Genomic DNA, 20,870 nt, shown 5'->3' with positions numbered 1-20,870 from the left:
GAGAGTGCGGCGGCGGAGGGAGGCGGATTGAGAGAGAGCAACCGCAGCAAGAAGGAAAGGGGAAGGAGGATCCGAAATAGAAAGCCTCCGAGAGGGTGAAAGGAATTTTTTTTTAATATTATTATATATTAAAGTTATTTTAAAAATATTGTTATTTAATTAAAAATATTTGAAATATGGTAGTTTATGAAACTTTTTTTAAAAATATGGTTGTTTTAAAAAACCAAAGGATGGTCTCTGACGACCATTCCACGTGGTCGTCTCTTGAAGAGACGACCATGCAACGTGGCGCCACGCTGGGTGCCACGTTGCATGTTGGTCTAGTTTGACCAAATTTTGAACGTGGTCGTCTAGAAACGGGCCACGTGGTAGATGGTCGTCTCTGAGAGACGACCATCTACCAAACCCTTTTTATAAAAACCCTACCCCACCACCAAATCCCACCACCATTATTTTATTCCCCGCCGCCGCCGCCGACTCCCGTCTGCTCCGCCGCCGGCGTGCCGCCTCCTCCGCTCTTCCGTTGCCGCCGCCTCCTCCGGTGAGCGACTGCCTCTTCAAGAGACACCAGCGGCACCACTAGTTCGTCGTCAGCCACATCGTAACCGGCGACGTTCCCATTGTGGAACAGATTAGATCGATAGACTGTAAATTGACGGACTACAAACATTGTTCTCTTGTTTATAATATTAATTTCCAATTTTGAAGATAACTTCATGATTATATAAGAAAATCATAAAATCATAATTTTTGTTTACACAGCATAGTATAGTTAATAATAAAACTTATTTTAAAAATATAGTTAATAATATATTTGAGGGGATTTTTTAATTAATATAGTTAATAATAATAACTAGAGATTAAAGTGAATTTTTAGTTAATAAATAAATAAATATACCCATGTATTTTATTTAATAATATTTAAAATACTAAACAAAAAATAATGTGGGACGACCATCTCCTAACTTGAAAACAAATTACGTGGCGTCCTAGGTGGCGCCACGTTGTATGGTTGGTTGTCTCTGACTACCCCTCACTTTTTTAAAACCACTATATTTTTAAAAAAAGTTTCAAAACATACCATATTTTAAACAATTTTAATTAAAATACAATATTTTTAAAATAACATTTATAATTAACATTATTAATAAAAAATACCCGAAATAAAGGAGATTAAACTAGGGTTTTTATTTGTTTTTTGTTCTTTTATAAAAAGGCTACATTTAAAACAGAGAGTTAAAAATAATATTTTCAAATATTTGCTATTGAGTGAGTTTTAAAAAAGAGTTTCTCCTTAGTATACTAAAAAATATATGGGAATGAAGAACAAAAAGTATTTATAGCAAAACATATGATGAAGAAAAAAAAGTTTATAGGAAAGGATATCGATTAGATCAATGTAGAACTTGTTGATGCATAAATCTCTTTTTAAAATATGAATCCAGCTTAAGCTGCAATAATGTTCAAGCTAGAATTATGAAGTGGAATTGGATTATAATCTTTTCCCGAGAATCTAAAGTCACTATATATCTTTCTCTTTTGAATTTAGAATTTAAATCTCTTATCAAGACAAATCGGAATTTTTTATCTAAAGTGAATTCAAATTTCTTAGAAGATGATGCAATGATTTAAAGAGTGGAGGGGCAAAATGTGGACTAATTGGCCGACTAGAGTTTTGCCTACCTTAATTGAACTTACCAACATCCAAAATAAAATAAGTTAAACAAAGGACATCAAATAATAAAGAAGGAACACACAAATAAAAGATATAAAACTTCATATAACGAAAAATATTAGTAAAAAGAAATGAACTTTAAATTTCAATTTTGTGTTTCATCGAACCTTAAAGAATATCTAATAAATTATTAATCTTTAAATTATGTGTCTTATAAGTCTTTGATAGATCATTCTTATATTTTACGTGTTATATTTTACATTACTATCTACGATCAACATACTTCGATTCGGATTTAAAAAATCTGTTTTATCTATTCAACTTATTCACACAGAGGCCACCTATTGTTATGTTGTGCTAAATCTTGTAATTCGATCCATGTGAATAAACATCGTTATCAACTTAAACATATTTTTATAAGTACCATTATCAATTAAAACCTTGATTTTATCAATTTTGACTTTTAAATTTATAAAAGATGAGGAGGTGGGAGTTCTCCCTTCCATCATCTCTAAGATATATAGTAACAAATTAAGATGAGGCAATACTTTAAAATTGTTTGAAATAGAAATACAAATTTAAATTCAAAACAATAACTACTTAGAAGTATGAGGTATAAAATTGATAAAACAAACACAAACGAATCGTAAAATGATGAAGTACCAGTGGTCGGTCATAGGATAAAACTCTACCACAGTAACAAATCGGGTTTGATTCATTGAGTCAATCTGATCCATCGAACCAAATTGATGGTATTTTCTTTAAAATTAGGACACTCTTAGAAGGATAAAAAGAATATGTAATAGCGTATATAAATAATTTTCTTCAAATACTACTTCTTGAATACAATTATTTAAACCTGAATTAGTAAATCGAACCAGTTTAGTTCTTCTTCCTTTATTTCTATCTTCTTTTTGAGTTCAATGAGATCTAATCATCAATAACATTTGTATTATCCAATAAATTTGAAAAACCAAATCAGATAATCGGGTCAGAAAATCAGTCCCAAATTAACTTTAAACCAAATCCATAGTCAGGATAGAAATGGAAATTTAACTTGAGGGGTAAGAAGGAACTTTCACATACATATGATGACATTATTGGGCCAAGCCCATACTGTGAAAGAAGAATAAAATGGTCAGGCCCAGTTTCCAAATTGACCATTGGAGGCCATATCTAATTGCTCCACTTTAGAAACCCTAATTCGGCCGCAACCTTCCGTCTCGCTATCCCTCTCTTCGCAGGTATGAATCCGCCCCTTTCCTGAAATTGCTGCTCATATTTGCCCCTTTCTCTTCCTTCGTGCTTTCTTTTTACTTCTCGTTTTGATTGTTTCTTGGTGCTAGCAGGTCGTTTATTTTGGTCCAGGATCTTCAGCAATGGCACCTAAAGGTATGAGATGCAATCTGATTTTCTGATTTTTTTTCTTCCAATTTTGTTCTTCCATGGTTTTCAATCGAAGCTGCGTGCCGTAAAGGCGTTCCCAGTACTCAAAACCTACTTCTGCTCTGAACTACAAGAATTAGCGTGTTTTCGATCTGCGAAGTGTTAATGGGTATTTGTGTTACTTTAGAAAATAATAGACGTTGTTTATCTTTCACTATCCAGTTGGTGGTTTGATTTAAGTACACTATATTTCGGAGAAGAGTAATTAACAAGTATTCTTGAATCTTATTCAATCCACTAGATGATTCTTCTTTCAAGTTCTTGAGGTCGTTTAATGGATATTTTCAATGTGCGAATTGTATGGCATGTCCCGGTGGAATCTGACCTTAATAAGCTGCGCTGGGTACTTATGAGCTTCTGGAACGCACTGTTTCTATCCTTAATAGGAGGGTTTTTATTTTATTTTTTTTTGTATTTTGCAGCTGACAGTAGCAAAAAGGCTGATCCCAAAGCTCAAGCCTTGAAGACTGCCAAGGCAGTCAAGTCTGGTCCAACTTTCAAGAAGAAGGCCAAGAAGATTAGAACATCGGTCACATTCCACAGGCCGAAGACATTGAAGAAGGATAGGAACCCCAAGTATCCTCGGATCAGTGCAACTCCGAGGAACAAGTTGGACCAATACCAAATTCTTAAATATCCACTGACCACCGAGTCTGCAATGAAGAAGATTGAGGATAACAACACCCTTGTTTTTATTGTCGATATTCGTGCTGACAAGAAAAAGATTAAAAATGCCGTGAAGAAGATGTATGATATTCAGACTAAGAAAGTGAACACTTTAATCAGGTATGCATGGTTCAGAAGTTTTGATGAACAGCAATTTAGGAACTATATTTGCTATTTTCAGTATACCATTATCATTTACAGAGAAGCTTGCTATGGTACTGAGGAAGGAATAGTCCATATCATTCTTTCTAGCTCTGCTGATAGAAATGCCTTAGCTCGGGTTGGATTTGCTGATTTTTTTTTTAATCTTTAATTTTATATATTTATACATAGTTTCTATTGATATTGGCTAGTCTAGTGGGGTCAAATAGGACCAATCTAAATGGCTTAGAGGGAATGGGTTCAAACTTGGTGTCATTATCTAGGATTTAATATCTTACGATTTACCTAGACAACTAAATATGGTAGGGTCAGATAGTTGTCTCGTGAGAATAGTCACAAGCTGGCTTAAATTAAAAAAAATGTGGTCCCGTTGATTGATGAAAATACGAAATCTACGTTTCGATGATGAACGATTGAAATTCTGATGTATGATTCTAAATGGTTGCAGGCCAGATGGAACAAAGAAGGCATACGTTAGGTTAACCCCTGACTATGATGCCTTAGATGTGGCGAACAAGATCGGTATCATCTAAACTACAAAGCTTGGTGTCTTTCTTCTTAGGGGTGGAGCATTTTCATATCAATTGTTACATGTTAAAATTTTGGAGAGCATCTTGTTGTAGGATCCTAGTTTTATTCTACCTTTTCTTTGATATGTATTGGAATTTGTTAGCTCAGATAGACTGGGTTCACAATACTTGGAATATGCACTCAAATCATTTTTGGCTTTTTAAATTTATGGCATCCAACTGTGGGTCCTGATTTCTAATTTATAAAGTTTTTGCTGATTGCTTTCTGCTGAATGAGAAACTAATGTTTTGCAATTCATAACATTATGTTAGCTGGAGCAGATGATGGATCTTCTCCCGTATGTGTGGCCTCTTCCTTTAAACTATCTTATTAGCATAATTTTTTTTTATTATATTCATTGAATTTTTAGGTTTAGTTTACTAAAGATAGTGGGGTTAAACGGTTGTAGTTTTAGTTAAATAATTATATTTCATAGTTTTATTCAAAACTGTTATGAAATTAAATTAATAACTAGATGACTATGTTGTGGTAATATTGGTTATATATTTTACATATATGAGATATTAAGGTTAAAAACATGAAAAATGATGGGTAGAAGTTACGGTTCTATATATAAATGTTTTGTCATACCATCATTTCTTGTTATTAAATTATTTTGTTAAATTATAAATTTGATTTTTTAAATTTGAATTTAGTTTAGGATTGTAAAACAAATATCATTATTTGAATGGATGAGTATCGAGATGTACTTATTTTAGGGATAATAGTATGTATGTCCATTTAAAATAAGCAATTTAAAAAACTGTCCAAACAATTTTCAATTTTGAAGAATATTCAACTTAAAAATGAGAGAATCTCTACTAATTTGCTTTTAGTACAGTTACCATTCACTAAAAACAATCCTTCCGGTTTGCAATTGAAAAATCCAATCTCAAAATATCAATATCCTTGAAAGAAATTAGTGTAAACATTTCTTTCATCCCATTAGTGAAACGAAAAAAAGAAATATAGGGATGGAGATGATGATACTGGAAGTAAAACTGATAATGAAAATAAAAGGTAAATTTAAAGAAAGGAAAAAAAAAAACTAAATTCATAACAAATTTTGAAAGGATAAAACATACCTTGAAAACTATATTAAAAAAAATAACTATTAGATTTTAGGAGAGGAAAAAGTTATTTTAAATTTAAAAGACCAAATAAAAAAGGTAAAAGGGTCCGAAAGTAAATTTACAAAACATTATTCGACTTATTCATTTGGGTAATCTATTGTAATATTGTGCTAAATTGTATAGTCTGATTAGGGTGAATAGATATAAATAATTTAAATATCAACTAAAATTGTGATGTAATCAATCTTCTTTGAGTTCTATAGAATTAAAATGAGACACTAAAGGAAATATTTTAAAATTAGAACAACAGATTAAATTTTGAGTAATATAAAAACAGACGAACCCTAAGCCAAGAAGCACCAGTGGTCTAGTGGTAGAATAGTACCCTGCCACGGTACAGACCCGGGTTCGATTCCCGGCTGGTGCAATCCTCGTCTTGCCATGATGAAAATTGTGCCTTCGTGATCACCGTCGATCACAACCGTCTGGATTAATCGGACGACTTTGGCACGGCTGAGCTTGATACTTTTTTATTTTCTTTTTCCTTTCTTCTTTGAGTTCAATTTGTGACCCTTGATTTCAACTGCCTGCCTAGCAAAAATAAATGGTTAGATTATAAATTTATTCCTTATAATTTCTATGTAGTTTCAAAATTTCAATCTTTTTTAGTACAACGATTTGAAAATATGGAGAATTGAATCTTCAATCTCGAGAAAATAAGTATATGTCAATTACGACTGAACTATATTTATGTTGATTCAATTTGAGATTTTCAATATGATTTTTATAGTTTGGTCAAACTTTACGGGCGGTTCATATCATTGCCATATTTACAAATTTTTTTTGCACATAGCAATGGATTAATATTTTCCATTTGGGAAATTGTATTAGTGAACTATATCACGATTTAGGGTCTAGTAAAAAATAGAAGTAAATCAGTGATTTCTTGGACAAGTAAAATACAATTAAGAGGGACAACTTGAGATGTTTAACCAGTTAAGAGTAAATTTAATTGGGAGAAAAATAACAGAAATAATAATTATTTAAAAAAAATTGGAGACTAAAATGAATATTTTGTAAGATGAGAGATAACAATGATTGTCTTCACGTTGAAGGACGCTTACTTGTTTTTTAGTATAAGTAGTTACGGGGTTTGCTATGACTTTTTCCTATGGTTCGATCACTACTGAGGTTTTGGATGTTTAAAAGTCAAAATAGAATAAATTTGAATATTGAAAAACTAAAATGAGATTAAATTGTTTGGGTAAATACACCTCTAGTCCCTAAGATTTGAGTTAGGATTCTATTTGGCCCTTAAATGTCAAAATATGACTTTTGAAAATAGTTCTAAATCGGGTCCCTAATTTAAATTACACTTAGTTTTTTTTTTTAATAGAAATGTGACGTGACAGTTTTACTTGCATGTGACGTATCTTCTTAATTTAAATCTTTTAATATTTATGAAATTAAAAGTTTAAAGGAAAAACTTATACAATCTTATCAAATTGTTAAATTTGATCTATTTTTACTATATTTATATGAATTAGATATACCACCAGTGAAACAGAAAGCCAAAGTAATAGCTATCACATGGGGATTTACTTTTTTTAGTCTTTAAATATTTTTAAAAGAAAACTATAACAAAACAAAGAAATACACGAGTGATGGTGGTGTTTCTTAAATAAAATTTTAACAACAGATATCAAAAATTAAAATAGTTCTTAATTTTTTGCGTTTGCTAGGCTTAAGCAACTTCTCTGGTATGAACTGCCAAATTAGACCAAATCAAACTGATATCAATGATGATTAAGCAAGATTAAAATAACAGCTGCTTAAACTAAGGTGTCTTGGAAGTTTTTGTTTCCCACCAGAAGGATAACAATGAAAATTACTGGAAATTCAACACATCTTAATAAATAAAAGGAACAGGTTTTTGCCAACTTGGAGATCATATTGGTTTTGGTTGTAAATTTTTTATTTATGATTCTCATTTTATGTTCCTACCAAGTTGATGCAGAAAGGGTGGGACACAGGATTATGATTTATTACCAATTTTTTCACCTTATGGCTTCAAATTTTGGAAAACAAGAGAGCATAAAAGCTGTAAAGACACAAAACATTCTTTAAAACTGAAACTGTTTTCCAAAACAGTTCTCAAACAGCCCTCAACTTCTGTAGTTCAAATTTTAAGAAAACAAATCACCCATTTAAAATGACATGCTTTCGCGAATCGCGAAAAGTCCTGCTACTTTCATAAGAGTGGCCGTGTCTCAGCCCCAGGTGGTGGCTCCCAATCATCCTCTCGAACTAGTTATTGATCATCGCTTTGGTAAGTTACTGTCTCACCAATTAGCTAATCTGACGCAAGCCTTTCCTTAGACGGGTGACTTTAAAGAACTGAACTAATAAGAATTCGTTGCTTAATAGTGACTTCTTTCGTTTTGTAGGGTGACGAAAGACTACTTTGATCTAGAAAAATGCTGGAAATTCAAAAGGGTCGTCTTTAGAAGCGTTCATCGGTAACCAAAATGTATCGTTCCCGCAACTACTTTGGTACTTTGCTTATTGCTTTTTTAGCTCCTGCTTGCAGAATGAATGGGTTTTAATTTTTGCACATGTATCAGTTAATGGCATCTGTTGAGTGAGTAACAACTTTCATTTTGTAATATATTGAAATAAACAACAATGCAGATTTTTTATAGAGATAAACTAGAATTCATGAAAAAGAAAAAATCCCAAGGAAACAACCTCTTCAAACAGAAGCAGATTAGCAAAATCCAACACTTTATTTCTCTAAGTATCCATATGAGAATGTTTAGGAAATGGCTTTTGGATATATTTTCTAAAGTCCTTTATCTTCTCTGGCCATGTTTTAGCCATTTCCAAGTCTCTCTCACCCTTTGACTTCAGCTGAAAATGAGCAACTTCAATATAGTTCACCAAGAAATTCCCATCTGAATATTGCTCTTCTGATGATGTTTCATCCTCCAATATCCCAACTTTGAGCTCCCCGAATCGAATATCCCCGCTCGTTTTCTTCGAAAACGCACCCGAGCTCAATATGCAGTAACTTTTGGGGTCAAACTGCACATAGTTAACAGATTTCACACAAAGTTATAATAGAAAATGACTTCAATATAAAAGAATGAGAGATAAAGGATAATCACTAGAATCCTGAACGGACTTGGTCATATACATATTAAAATTTTCAAGAAACGTCAAACTAAATACCGTGATGAAGAGACGCTCTAATGCTGGACACAATTTGAGGAAGCCAATCAATGCACTAGCATTGAAGTTCCCTTTTGAATCATCAATCCACCACAACTCTTGCAGCTTATAAAATTTGAAGTTCCAAGAAAGAGAGGGAAAGATCAAAGCCTGCCAAGAAGAACTTCCACAACTTAAACAACAAAAGAGAACAAAACAACAATATATTTGAAGTGCAAAAGCAATTTTAGGCAAATATGTACCTCAAAAGTCCATTTGCATAAAGTGAGTGTTCTAACATTCTTTACTGTCAACAGAATTGGATCAAACTCACTACTCTTATAGCTGTATCCAGGACCTTGTCTGCAATCAAGCATAACATCTTCCATGTTAAAATGGTACTTGAGCTTAACACGAGGAAACCGCCCTCGATATCGAAACGACCGGAGTTTCGAGCATCCGAGGTGAAGAAACTCCAACTGCAGACAGTCCAAGATGGCCAAGCTTTGAAGCTTTGAACCAGAAGTGATGGAGAACGATTGCAGTCCATTGCACTCAATGAGTTTCAAGCTCTCAAGAGAAGGAATTCTCTCGACGAGGGACGAAACCACCTCGGTCGTAAGACGGGTTACTGATTTGAGACACAGAGTTCTGAGAAAGAAAGTTGAAGGAGAAGGATGGTGGCCATTATTCAGACTCAATTTCCAGCCAAATTGGCTTGGAAAACAATCCTGTTTCCCAGAAGAGAAATCTAAGTGAAGTTTATCATTTGCCACAACAGAGACCAAGACGGCTCTGCCACTGCCAAACTGATATTGAAGCCTTCTGGGATGCTTCAATGGATTGAACTCATTGAAATGGACAAGAAATCTTGAAGCTGCACCTGCAAATTCTTCAAGAGCTCCATTTTGCACCAGAACCTGCTTCCAGAGCTTATGCCACCTCGTGGAAATGGAGCTGGTTTGAAGAACTGATTCAAGAGGCAAAAAAGATGCAATTTTGTGAAGAATTTCATCAGGAAATTTGCTTATCAAATCTAGATCATCATCCCCATTTGGGTCCATTCAAATGCTGTTCCCAAGTTTGGATACGGTTTTGGCTTTTCTGGGAAACTTGAGCCTTATATTATATGAAATGTTGTCGTTTTTCATCAATTCTAATATTGTTTAATCACACACATTGAATAGTTCAAACTTCATATCAAGCCACTCCCATTTGGCCCCATCAAATGCTAATAGTAATCTGGTAAGGAAAACGGCATTTTGACCCAAATTTTATTTTCAGAGGATTTTGTCAAATATGAAAATTTTATAAGGGCATTTGGGATGTTGAGAAATGATGGTGTAATAAATTATTTTGAAAAAATAGATTTAATAACTATTAATTTTTAAAAGTGATTTAATTATGTAAATTCTTTTTTTTTTTATTTCTTGAAATCCGAAATCCGAAAACTTCACGTAGGTGATACCATACCACAATGTCCAAGGTCTTTACCGTTGGGACCATTCCAGAGGACAATTAATTAATTCTATATTCTCATAAGGGCATTTTACCGAATTACCAAAAAAAAATGGTCATAAAAAAAGTTGGCATAAAACCCTAAGATAATTTAGTAAATTAGAAAATGATATTTGATCCAAATTTGTTATGGTACAACATGTGTGAGTGAGATTCGAGCTTTTTGATAAAATAAATGTTTTAATCAATTGAATTATACATATATTTACATTTCAAATATATAGTGTTCATTGAATTCAATAATTTTTATAGAATACACCAGTATTAATTAGAGAGTGAGATTGAAAGCATCCCCGTACCAACGTCTTAATTATTATAACACGATAGGAGAGTTTTAGTCATTTTATTTTTTATACTTTCTTATTTCTCTCTCTCTCTCTCTTTTTTTTCCTTTTTTGACACATTTATTTTCTTATCTCTTAAGGCTCAACCTTCAAAAAGATTGGTCTCCCGTTTGACATTTTACCTCTTCAATTGCTTTGACTTCTTCATTTTTTTATATCACCGCTTTAGTAAGCATTAAAGAAAGGTTGACTGTCACAGCTAGTGAAGATGAAAAACAAATCCATGTGCCTCCTATGTATGTTAACAGTGAACACAATCCTATTTTGTAGAAAATTATAAACTTTTAGTACAAGATATTTCTCATACTAAAGTCTTTTGCCATTACGTTGTATGAGAAATTAGATCGGTCTTGATGAATGAAATTTAGTCTTAGAACTTCTTGAACCTTTACGATCTCATATTTCTTTGAGTTGCATGTTAAAAAACATTCAAGTGAGAGTGATCCTCCTATCTTGTAGAGTGTTCATCTATTAGAGCAAAAAAAAATTGTTGGGGAGAGTTTTGACTTTAGACAATCCATGTCTAACCCAAAATTTTAGGAATAAAATCGAATCGGTTAGAAGGATTTAGTGTTTGTGAATCAATGACTCGTTTCATAACTTTTCTTTTTTGGTAACTCATCCGGTTTCTCATTTCTAAATTTGACAAACGTTACCTAAAAAGAGGAAAAAATTTGAAAATAAGAAAAAGTAGTTTCGTTGTTGCTGTTTCCGTTTCTTAATCTTACGGTAATACATGGTGTAATTTTAAGCAAAATGGCTATATATATATTTTTTTTTCTTTAATTATTTTTTATTTTCTATTTATTTTATAATATATATATATATATATATTTCTAATTAAAGATATATTTTAAAATAATTTTTTCTACTATTTATTTTCTTTCATATATATATATATATATATTTTCTATTTTTTTTATAAAATTAGACATATTTTGAAATTTTATTCTTTATTTAAGTCCAATAATCTAGACTAATATATATATATATAAAATATATTATAAATTATGTTTTCTTTAATAGATTATATTTCTTGAGTATATTTTATATATTAGTTATATCTTTTCCTATTATATCTACTAAATTTGATTTTAACTATTTTTTTTAAAGCAATACTTGTTTAGATATTATCAAAGGTTCCTAATTTTATTCAATTTATTACGGTTTTCATATCAATAGTAGTACGAGAGTCATAGCTTGAACTTGTCCATGTTTATAAACATTTTTGGATATTTCACAAAGTTAATAAGCCTTGATATCATCTCAAGATTTTTGGCCTTAGTATGTTTCAAAATACTTATTAGAATTGTTGTTTGTTTTTAAAATAATTGTTGGGATTATTGTCAAAGTCCTATATATAAGTTAGAAGTCAGAGAAGGTTCAAAATATCTCAATTAATACAGTACTAGTTAGCTTTGTTCTTCTTTTTCTACTATTTCTTCAAATTATAATAAATTTGATTAAGAACTTAGGCAGGTAAATGCTCTCTCTTTATTCTTCAATCGGATACTTTATTATAGGACTAATATAAATGTAGAGTTGATATATGCATATATTTTTTTCAGTGGGAGGTCGAAACTTTAACCAAGATAATAGGCATGTCATATCTATTAAGCTATATTCGAATTGACAAAGTAATTATAACAAGAACAACTGAGTTAGCACAATTAAATTAGTGCAAATAAAATTCCGGCAAAATCGAGGATCTACGTGACCAAATTTTCCTGTTCAAAAGAGGATCTCTCTTCTTCTTCATTCTCAACAGGAATGCATCAACAAAACTGCCCTTCCATATAGATCGTCGTGGCATGAACTCATTTCTCCTTTTCCCCACCCCTGCCCGAAATCCCGCTTTGGTGGGCTTCCCTCAAGGTGACACCGAAGGTCTACCTCCTTTAGTAGCTCGGCATCGGGAATCAATGAGTTTTTCAACCCCCGAAGATAGCCGCACAAGCTTAAGAGAGAGTGTAGGGGGTGCAGGTTCCTTCATTATTTTAGCAAAAGTTCCTGCGGCTCGAGCCAGCTTTGCGCTCGTGCTTCTAAAGATTTTTGTCACTATTTTAATACAAGTAAGAAATATATTGGGATTGCAAGAAAATGGTTATCTTAAACCTACCCCTATTGGACTAAAGTTATAAATATACATATATATACAAATAAAAAACAAGATTAACCCAATTGCTTGAGAGGTACGAGAGAAGCGTTAATTATTTAGAAATGGAAAAAAAATCTATTTTAATTATCATTAGATTCATTTATTTTATCACAATGGGTCAAGTTATTAACTTAAGCTCGTGCTTAATATTTATTTAAGTAGAAATAGATTCAGCTTAAGGGATAAGATTTGAATCAATCGCATCAAAATAATAACAAACTCTAATTATACTCAAAATAACAATAATTAATAATAATAGTAAACTCTAGTCTCATTTTATTTTCCTTTCTACTTTATTATTTCTTTAATTTAAAAGATTACAAAATGAAAGAGTGGTCCAATGGAAAGATTGCCCACCATTATGTATATAGCCAAATATAATTTCTCCTTTGACTGAAAATTAATAGTTTGTTAACAAATTAAAAAATATATAAGAAAAGGAACGAAGGGAGAGCCCTCCGATCTGAAACTAAGGGAAGCTCTCCTTTTCACTCCAAATTTGAAAGAAAAGGAAAAGGAAGAAAATAGGAGAGGAATGAGATTTCAAGACATGGTCTAACCATTCGAGAATAATAATAATAATAATAATATAGTATTAATATAATTTGTCAAGTTAATCCGTCTAATCATCATGTATCAAATGATTTATTCTCAAATTTTAAAGATTAAAAATTTACTTTTTAAAATTAAGCTGAAATATAGAAATCAAAAGTTTATTTTATCCCACCAAAAATTAAAATCTAAAACAAACAGACATTTTATACGTGAGAAAATGTAACTTTCTTCAAATTTCTATCAATTTTGTATCCATTTGTAAATTCATTTAATACACTTTTTTAAGTACAACTTTTTAGTGGAAGGTATATGTCAATTATTACTTAACTATGCTTACACTTTGAGACTAACAAAATGTAAAAATTATTAACACTCATCTAAATTAAAAATTGATCCACTACCTACTAAATGTTTTGAATTTTTTTTCTTTCATTCTATCATCACTTGTAATTTGTAATTTCAATACTCAATCTTAAAAAGGAGTCTTTTATAATTTGATGAACATTTAGAATAATTTTACTGTAAATATTTTTTCATTATAGTTAAACATTTAACATTTTTTGAATTTACAGTATAAATTTTATTTTACAAATTTATTGAAATTGCAATAATCAAAAAAGAGAAAAAAAAAAGTTTTGTTTGTACCCAATTTTAATCTCTTTGATCGGCCGAGCCATTTAAATTGTATCTAAGCGAGGAAACACCTGCAAAAATTTAACAAAGAATCTGATGCTCAAATTAGTAAGAATTTGACCTAAGCTCTCAAAATGAAGAATCAACTCCCATATTTGTATAGTGGTGACTGAGATACTTCAACATAGGTTTAGGTACAGTCATCAATCGAGTTCTGAGTTATACAAAAATACTCTGATTGAGCTCAATAGTTCGGACACGTTTGTTTGACTCCCAAAGTTAAAAGTAATAATTGCGTGAGAAGAGAAACCGAAAACCTCCTCAACTTTTATTTTTATAACAAACACTTTTGGTCCCTAAGTTGAAGGTAGGTTTTTATTTAGTCATTGAATTTCAAAAAATGACATCTGACCTTTAGAAAGTTGTTCTAAAAACCCCTAGTGTTAACATTCCGTCCGTAACACTAACCGTTGATGTGACATTTATGAGTTTGATATATATTAATTTTTTTTGTATTATTTTGTGTTGATTATTCCCCATAATTGTAATTTTTAAGATATAATTAATAATTAAAGATAAACCCCAGCCGCTGCGAATAGGTTTTAGGGGGAAAAATCGGAACCCTCGAATTTCAGTAGACCTCTGCTTCGTTTGGCAAATTGATCTTCGCTTCCATTTATGATTCTGCGACTGTGAAAAATGGTTCTATCAAACAAAAAGTTGAAGCAGAAGCTGAGAGAAAAGCTAGCCGAATCGTTAATTGCCACAGTCGCCGGAAAAGATTCCGTCGGGGATGTTTCCGGTGAACCGGATTCGGAGTCTAGGCCACAATCCCTGAGAGAGCTTTTAGGCGCCGTGAGTCACCATGGACCTAGATTGTCCAAGCGAGAGAAACGTAGAGAGTCGCTTACTTTGGTAGCTTCGGATGAGAAGAACAATGAGGAGAAGAAGGAAGATGAGAATCAGAGATTGGGAGGGACCAAGAGAGAGAAGAAAAGGAAGAGAGATGAAGAGGGGGCGGAAAAGAGTGCGTTAGATGGGTCGGCAGAGAATAATGAGAAGGCCAAGAAGTTGAAGAAGAAAAAGAAGAAGAAGAAGAAGAAGACGAAGAAGAGTAATAAGAAGGCAGACAATGGCGAGGAGGAGAAGGAAAAGCAGGGAGGTGAAGGTGGGAATGAAGTGGAAGGGCTTGAAGAAACTCATGATAATGTAGGCAGGTAGTTCAATTAACCAATTGGATCAACTGTTATATATCTTAGTAGCTTAACAACTGTTATATATCTCAGTAGCTTAACATTTCTTTTTTGAACTCCGAGATAGTTGGCATTCATGTTGTGATTAGTTTGTTCATGGATTGGATCATTGCATTCTTCATGTTTCATATTGGTCAATTGTAGTCTATCATGAGAACACTATAATTACTTTAGAAATCATGCTGGAGAATGAGAACACTTGTGGAATCAAGCTTGTAGTCTTAATCTATTCATGGTATGACATTGATCTGGAAATTGTTTGTCTCTGATTATTTAGTAATAATTCTGAAGGAGGGAGAAACTAGTATTCTTTTTTTCCTTTTTTAAATATTGAGCTTCGACAGAGAACCTGGATTAATAATATGATGTTTAATGTTTTTAGCTTGATTAAACTCAAGCTCTCTTTCTTATGCTAGCTCCTTTGAAGATATTGTGTACCCAGTGATGCCTAGATAGATAATTAAGTAGTTAGTATAGTAATCTGATTTTATTATTTTTTGGTTTCAGGCCCAAATGCTAAAATTTGGCTTTACTAGTCCGATATGTATCATCTAGGCTGATAGATGCATTGTTGCCCCCTCCCTCCCTTTTGATCGCTCTAATGTATTAAATGACCATTTTTTTTCTTTGGCTGATTTACAAGTGTTGTATTTTCTCCAGTGTAGTAATTGAAAATGTGGCTACAAAAGTATATGTTGGAGGAATTCCATATTATTCAACAGAGGATGATATTTGTAGCTTTTTTGAAAGCTGTGGCACTATCACCGAAGTTGATTGTATGAAGTTTCCAGAGAGTGGGAAGTTCAGAGGCATTGCAATATTAAGTTTCAAGGTAAGCTAACTTAATCAATAATTAGCTCTGATTCCTCTTAGTAGGAAGACCAAACAACATTTGAAGATGGGTTCGTGATTTTATGCTTTGCCAGATTTTACCAACTGTGAGAGTAACTTGCGTTTCGAAGTTGATTCATGTTAGAGAAGGAGGATTTAGAAGGCATTATTCCAAGATTAGGCAAAGGATCATCATATTTTGAAGTATTCTTAAATACCGTCATGTTCTAGTCGAGAGCTTGAGATTTGTGCTTTGGTTTGTGATTATATGGGCTGAGCAGATTCTCCAAGATTTGAAAGGCTTTATTCCAAGATTTAGCCAAGGACCAAGTCATATTTAGAAGTATTCTTAAATACCGACATGTTCTAGTTGTTGTGCTTTGGTTTGTAATGGCAGATTCTATCAATAATTGTATGAAGTATTCAGATACTCCCTCCCCCCCCCCCCCCCCCCCCCAAACCCCCCCGCCAAGTGAACATCTCTGGACAATATGTAACCATTGGAATGATTGAGCATTTATAGGGTCCGGGGCCCTCTCTGAAATCTGCTGCATTTGGTATTTTAAGCTAGGTTCAGTCAGGATTCCATCTCTGTTACTGGAGAATTCTTCTTTGTAATGGAAAATTTTGCATGCACCAATTACCAAAGTTGTTTTAGGCGGTATTTTGGAGGCCAGATTTCTTTTGTTTTTTGAGTTACCTTACCACTGTTTTCCTTTTGCAGACAGAAGCTGCAGCGAAACGAGCACTAGCCATGGACGGAGCTGACATGTGAGAATCTGTGCAATTTGATCTCATGTCTCCCTTATACTTATTACCTTATTCCCAATTATTTCTTATGTAGGGGTGGACTCTTCCTTAAAGTACAGCCCTACAAGGGAACTCGATTGAATAAAGCAGTTGATTTTTCTCCCGGAATCATGGAAGGCTACAACAGAATCTATCTGGGCAATCTGTCATGGGATGTAACTGAGGATGATCTGAAGAAACTCTTCTCAAACTGTAAGATTGCATCGATACGTTTCGGCATGGACAAGGAAACAGGGGAGTTTCGTGGCTATGCCCACGTTGATTTCTCTGACAGTGTCTCGTTAAAAACAGCTTTGAAGTTAGACCAGGAGACGATTCACGGCAGACCCGTCAAGATAAGATGTGCAGTTCCTAAGAAAGGAACCGAAAGAGGAGCAGGAGGAGCAGCAGCAGCAGAAACACATTCAAAACCTGAACCTGTAGGAGGAGGAGCAGCAGCAGCAGAAACGCATCCAAAACCTGAACCTGTAATGAAGGAAGCGGATAGTGGATTAAGCTCTGTAAGTGGTAAAATAAGAAGAAGAACATGCTATGAATGTGGTGAAAAAGGCCATCTTTCTTCCAACTGTCCTAAGAAGCAGCTTGAGAATTCAGTTGCAAGTTGAATACAACGAACGCCTTCTCTTTATTTTTTGTTAGCCAGAAAAATTTAGTGTACTGTTGAAATTATTTTTGCAGTGTATGCTATGTAATCTGATATTTTGAATTTCACTTACAGAAAGCTTAATATATTTTAATCTGACTGGAAAAGAATTTTTTTTTTACATTGAATTAGTTCGCTCTTGTTTTCATTAATTTTTTTAGTTCATCTGAATTTTGAGTCCCAAACATAGTGCTTTACCAAATTTATTTCTTCGTTTAGAACTAAGGCGATAGAACTTGATTCTTGAATTGTAGATGGTTGATCCTCTCTCCTTTCATAGTTAATAAGCATGGGTTTACGAAATAAATTTCTGTAACTAGTTTCAATTTAATTTATATTAATTTGGTTTCAATAATTTTAAGAGTTTCAATTTAGTTTATATTTTGGATTTAGTTTCAATTTGGTTTCTATTAATTCGTTTTAGTTTAATCTCTATTTTTTACCTCAATAGTTTAGTTAAACTTCACAAGTCATCATGGTTAATTAGTTGTATTAAGATTTAGGGTCGAGTGAAAAATCTAAGAAATTAAGTGAGTTTTTTTTATCATTAAGAATAACTTATGTGGTATCATCAAACTATATCAATCAAATTGAAACGAAGAAATCATAGAGAGTCTATTGAAACTTCCGATGAATAAGTTTATAATTTAACTTTAATTCACATAACAAATATTGCATCAGTTTATTTTTTTAACTCCAAATTATGCAGACCTTAACTTGAAACTTGGGTATTAATTAGTTTGGTGGGTCTTTCCCCTAAACTTTGCTTGCAGTTTATTTGGTGCCTTAACCACTTGAGTTATGTTCGGTTTGGTTCTAAACATTTATTTTTATCTCCTTACCTTCAACATTTTTATTTTAATTCTAGTACTTTATACTTTTAAAATGTCAATTTTGATCGTGGTCAATTTGATTCCTATTTGTAAAATTTTAACACGCACAGTAGAAACAACGTAATACAAATTTATGGCTACATTTCAAAAAATTTCATGGACAAAGTATTATACTAAAATTGAAAGAAATAAGACAAAAAAGAAACTAAATTGATCAAAATAATTACTTTTCAAAAGTAGATGGATCAAAATAGACGTTTTTAAAGTATAAAAACTAAATAAATAAATTTTAAAAATAGAAAGACATGTTTAATGGTGTTTAAAGTTTAAACCTAGGATTTAATAGGATAGGAGAAAGAAGAAAAAGGAAAATAATTGAGAAGAAAGTAGTAGGTGGGTGCGGCGTCCAAAAATTTAATAGGTGGTGGGTGCAATTTTGGATTTTTGTCCATCAGGTTCCCTGGTTTAAGCCTTGGAATTTTCGGAAATTCGTCAATTTGCTTCCCTGCTTTCTACTGTCATGTTTTTTCACTACACAAACAAACCTTCTCCCACTTCATTTCATACTTTCTTTCTTTTTTTTTTTTTTTTTTTGCGTCACGCATAATTTTTTTCAATTTGAAACCTCGTGCTCGAGAATTTTCTTTTCTTATTTACAATTATTTCCGACCCTATAATTTTAAATAACGGTGTAACATGTTTGTTGAATAAACATTGATTAATTTAGTGTGATTGACAAAAGAAAATAAATCATAATAATATAAAGTGACCATGCTTTGTATTATGTCATTTCATTTTATTTTATTAACTTAGATTACTATTACTTGTCTCAACTAACACCAACACCTAAGTATTTTGATTGTCTTTTAAAGACAGAATTATTTAAATAAATCATATCTTCATTATTCATTTTTGCTATAGGTTTCTATGCTTATATAAGCACAAAAAATGAGCAATTTTTATAAAGCTTCACAAGCCTTCTTATCCCACCATCAATTTGGCGTCATTCTTCTTCTTCCTCCTTTCTTTCAATCTGCTTCATTTTCATGGCGGCCAATGCGGGAGAAAGAAGAGAGACATTGACGCCAAGTGAACGGCAGAGCAGAGAACGGAGTCTATGTCTTGGAAGAGCCGAAGCCAAAACCTTGACAGAATTCAAAACAGAACCTAAAGAAGCCGTCCCTGTCATTTACTACCTCTCCCGCCATGGTCAACTTGAGCATCCTCATTTGCTCGAGGTTCCTCTCTCTTCTTCCCGAGGACTTCTCCTCAGAGGTAAACTGAATTTGTTTCTTCATTTCCTCTCAATTTGCTGCGGCGAAGAAAGCGAGAAGCGCTCTGTTTTTCATTTGTCAATTTTCGATTGAAACGACTTTTTCGATCCGATTTGCTTCTCAGACGTGATCAAACGACTAGATGTACTCCGAGGAGACGGCCTTTCCAGACTCTATTCGTGGTCTTCGAAGCGGTAATTAATTTCAATTTCTCCTTTAGGTTTCTGATTGTTTCCTTAGAAGAAACGGTTGCAGAGAGTGAATATGTTTCTCACCAATCAAACAAGAATTACAAATTTAAAATCGATCGAGGACTTACATTTTTCAGGAGGTACAGAAATGGATTCGTATGGCAAGACTTATCAGACGACGATTTGATAAATCCGTCTCAAGGTCAAGAATACATTCTCAAAGGAACAGCGCTATTGCTAGAGGCGTCTTCGAGTTTCCGATCATGTGAAACATCGTCTTCGTTTTCCGAGTCCAAATTTTCCTCAGAAACAAACACTTCGAGCACGGATTCGAACTTTCCCGTCGCTCTGAAGAGAAACAACCAGCCGTGGAATTCGCTGGAAGACCTTTGCCGGAGCGTAGTCTACAAGGCTAAAATCTCCGGCGAAAGCGGCACAAACGCCTCGACGCAGACCGGCGAGAGGCGACGGAGATGGACGGACGGCGGAGCGGGCGAGGAATGTGGCGGAGAGGGATTTTCAAATTCTGGAGTTGGAAGATCGGACAGCTTCAGGTCTATGGATTGTGATGGAGCGGCTGATTTGAGAAATCAGACGACTGGGAAGAGCAACAGGTGGAAGGCATCAACGGTTCTGATGCAGTTGATCACGTGTAACACCCAAAATTGAAGGTTTTTCGATTCATATATTTTCTCAATTTTTCGCTCTTAGGGTTTAATTTAGGTTTTTTTTTCTCCAAAATTTCTTTTGAGGATCAATTATAAGCGTATAGTTTTTTTAACGGGTCAGTTTTCTATATCAACAACTCAATTTAGATGCAAATTTACGCATATTTCAACACGTATATCAAACTTGAAGGTTTTGAATTCGAATGTTTAACTCTACGTGTTGTACTAAAAGAACGACTCATTTTAAATTATTGAAGTTAGTTAGACAAAGTGAATTGAGTTTATTTTAATTGTGATATATTTCCAACATGAATATAGTTAAGAAATTGTAAGTTCGACTCTTAATTTATGTTTTGA

At 33.1% G+C, this 20,870-nt stretch overlaps 4 protein-coding genes and 1 non-coding gene across 6 annotated transcripts; 4 read left to right on the top strand and 1 right to left on the bottom strand.

Annotated features, from left to right (window-relative positions):
- The first annotated feature begins 2,807 nt into the window (after positions 1–2,807).
- On the top strand, positions 2,808–4,752 carry LOC111010227 (large ribosomal subunit protein uL23). 2 transcript variants are annotated; one of them, XM_022283579.2, is made up of 4 exons: positions 2,808–2,919; positions 3,025–3,067; positions 3,544–3,907; positions 4,398–4,752. In XM_022283579.2, exons 2-4 carry the CDS (start codon positions 3,055–3,057, stop codon positions 4,480–4,482), a joined length of 462 nt encoding a protein of 153 aa, XP_022139271.2. In that variant the 5' UTR covers positions 2,808–2,919; positions 3,025–3,054; the 3' UTR covers positions 4,483–4,752. The 2 variants fall into 2 exon arrangements, with proteins under 2 accessions (XP_022139271.2, XP_087973996.1); XM_088117870.1 differs by lacking the exon at positions 2,808–2,919 and having other exon boundaries at positions 2,926–3,067.
- A 1,196-nt stretch (positions 4,753–5,948) lies between these two features.
- On the top strand, positions 5,949–6,019 carry TRNAG-GCC (transfer RNA glycine (anticodon GCC)). Its single transcript has one exon. It is a non-coding gene; the product is annotated as a tRNA-Gly (tRNA).
- Positions 6,020–8,268: 2,249 nt separating this feature from the next.
- LOC111010129 (F-box protein At2g39490) lies at positions 8,269–9,921 on the bottom strand. Its single transcript, XM_022283463.2, has 3 exons — positions 9,066–9,921; positions 8,824–8,973; positions 8,269–8,676 (listed from the first exon to the last, which is right to left on the bottom strand). The coding sequence occupies exons 1-3, from the start codon at positions 9,864–9,866 to the stop codon at positions 8,386–8,388; spliced, it is 1,242 nt and encodes a 413-aa protein (XP_022139155.2). The 5' UTR covers positions 9,867–9,921; the 3' UTR covers positions 8,269–8,385.
- Positions 9,922–14,590: 4,669 nt separating this feature from the next.
- On the top strand, positions 14,591–17,668 carry PHIP1 (phragmoplastin interacting protein 1). The gene is made up of 4 exons (XM_022283650.2): positions 14,591–15,227; positions 15,924–16,095; positions 16,819–16,865; positions 16,939–17,668. The coding sequence occupies exons 1-4, from the start codon at positions 14,710–14,712 to the stop codon at positions 17,507–17,509; spliced, it is 1,308 nt and encodes a 435-aa protein (XP_022139342.2). The 5' UTR covers positions 14,591–14,709; the 3' UTR covers positions 17,510–17,668.
- A 1,517-nt stretch (positions 17,669–19,185) lies between these two features.
- Positions 19,186–20,626, top strand: LOC111010019 (protein SOSEKI 5). The gene is made up of 3 exons (XM_022283277.2): positions 19,186–19,655; positions 19,779–19,848; positions 19,983–20,626. The coding sequence occupies exons 1-3, from the start codon at positions 19,427–19,429 to the stop codon at positions 20,512–20,514; spliced, it is 831 nt and encodes a 276-aa protein (XP_022138969.1). The 5' UTR covers positions 19,186–19,426; the 3' UTR covers positions 20,515–20,626.
- Positions 20,627–20,870: the final 244 nt, after the last annotated feature.

Source organism: Momordica charantia (assembly GCF_013281855.1).
Source record: "Momordica charantia cultivar OHB3-1 chromosome 9 unlocalized genomic scaffold, Mcharantia_2.0 BLBB01000009.1, whole genome shotgun sequence".
Lineage (NCBI taxonomy): Eukaryota > Viridiplantae > Streptophyta > Magnoliopsida > Cucurbitales > Cucurbitaceae > Momordica > Momordica charantia.
Note: the sequence above shows the minus strand (reverse complement) of the source record. Positions and strands in the feature narration are given on the sequence as shown.

Excerpts from the sequence above, each read along its gene's own strand:
- LOC111010227 (XM_022283579.2), top strand. Across the intron at positions 3,908-4,397 it reads AAAGTGAACACTTTAATCAG|GCCAGATGGAACAAAGAAGG; the intron begins GTATGCATGGTT and ends AAATGGTTGCAG.
- PHIP1 (XM_022283650.2), top strand. The coding sequence starts at position 14,710 with ATGGTTCTATCAAACAAAAAGTTGAAGCAGAAGCTGAGAGAAAAGCTA. Across the intron at positions 15,228-15,923 it reads ACTCATGATAATGTAGGCAG|TGTAGTAATTGAAAATGTGG; the intron begins GTAGTTCAATTA and ends TATTTTCTCCAG. Across the intron at positions 16,096-16,818 it reads TTGCAATATTAAGTTTCAAG|ACAGAAGCTGCAGCGAAACG; the intron begins GTAAGCTAACTT and ends TTCCTTTTGCAG.
- LOC111010129 (XM_022283463.2), bottom strand. The coding sequence starts at position 9,866 with ATGGACCCAAATGGGGATGATGATCTAGATTTGATAAGCAAATTTCCT. Across the intron at positions 8,974-9,065 it reads TATGCAAATGGACTTTTGAG|GCTTTGATCTTTCCCTCTCT; the intron begins GTACATATTTGC and ends TCTTCTTGGCAG. Across the intron at positions 8,677-8,823 it reads TAGAGCGTCTCTTCATCACG|TTTGACCCCAAAAGTTACTG; the intron begins GTATTTAGTTTG and ends AACTATGTGCAG.
- LOC111010019 (XM_022283277.2), top strand. The coding sequence starts at position 19,427 with ATGGCGGCCAATGCGGGAGAAAGAAGAGAGACATTGACGCCAAGTGAA. Across the intron at positions 19,656-19,778 it reads CCGAGGACTTCTCCTCAGAG|ACGTGATCAAACGACTAGAT; the intron begins GTAAACTGAATT and ends TTTGCTTCTCAG. Across the intron at positions 19,849-19,982 it reads TATTCGTGGTCTTCGAAGCG|GAGGTACAGAAATGGATTCG; the intron begins GTAATTAATTTC and ends TACATTTTTCAG.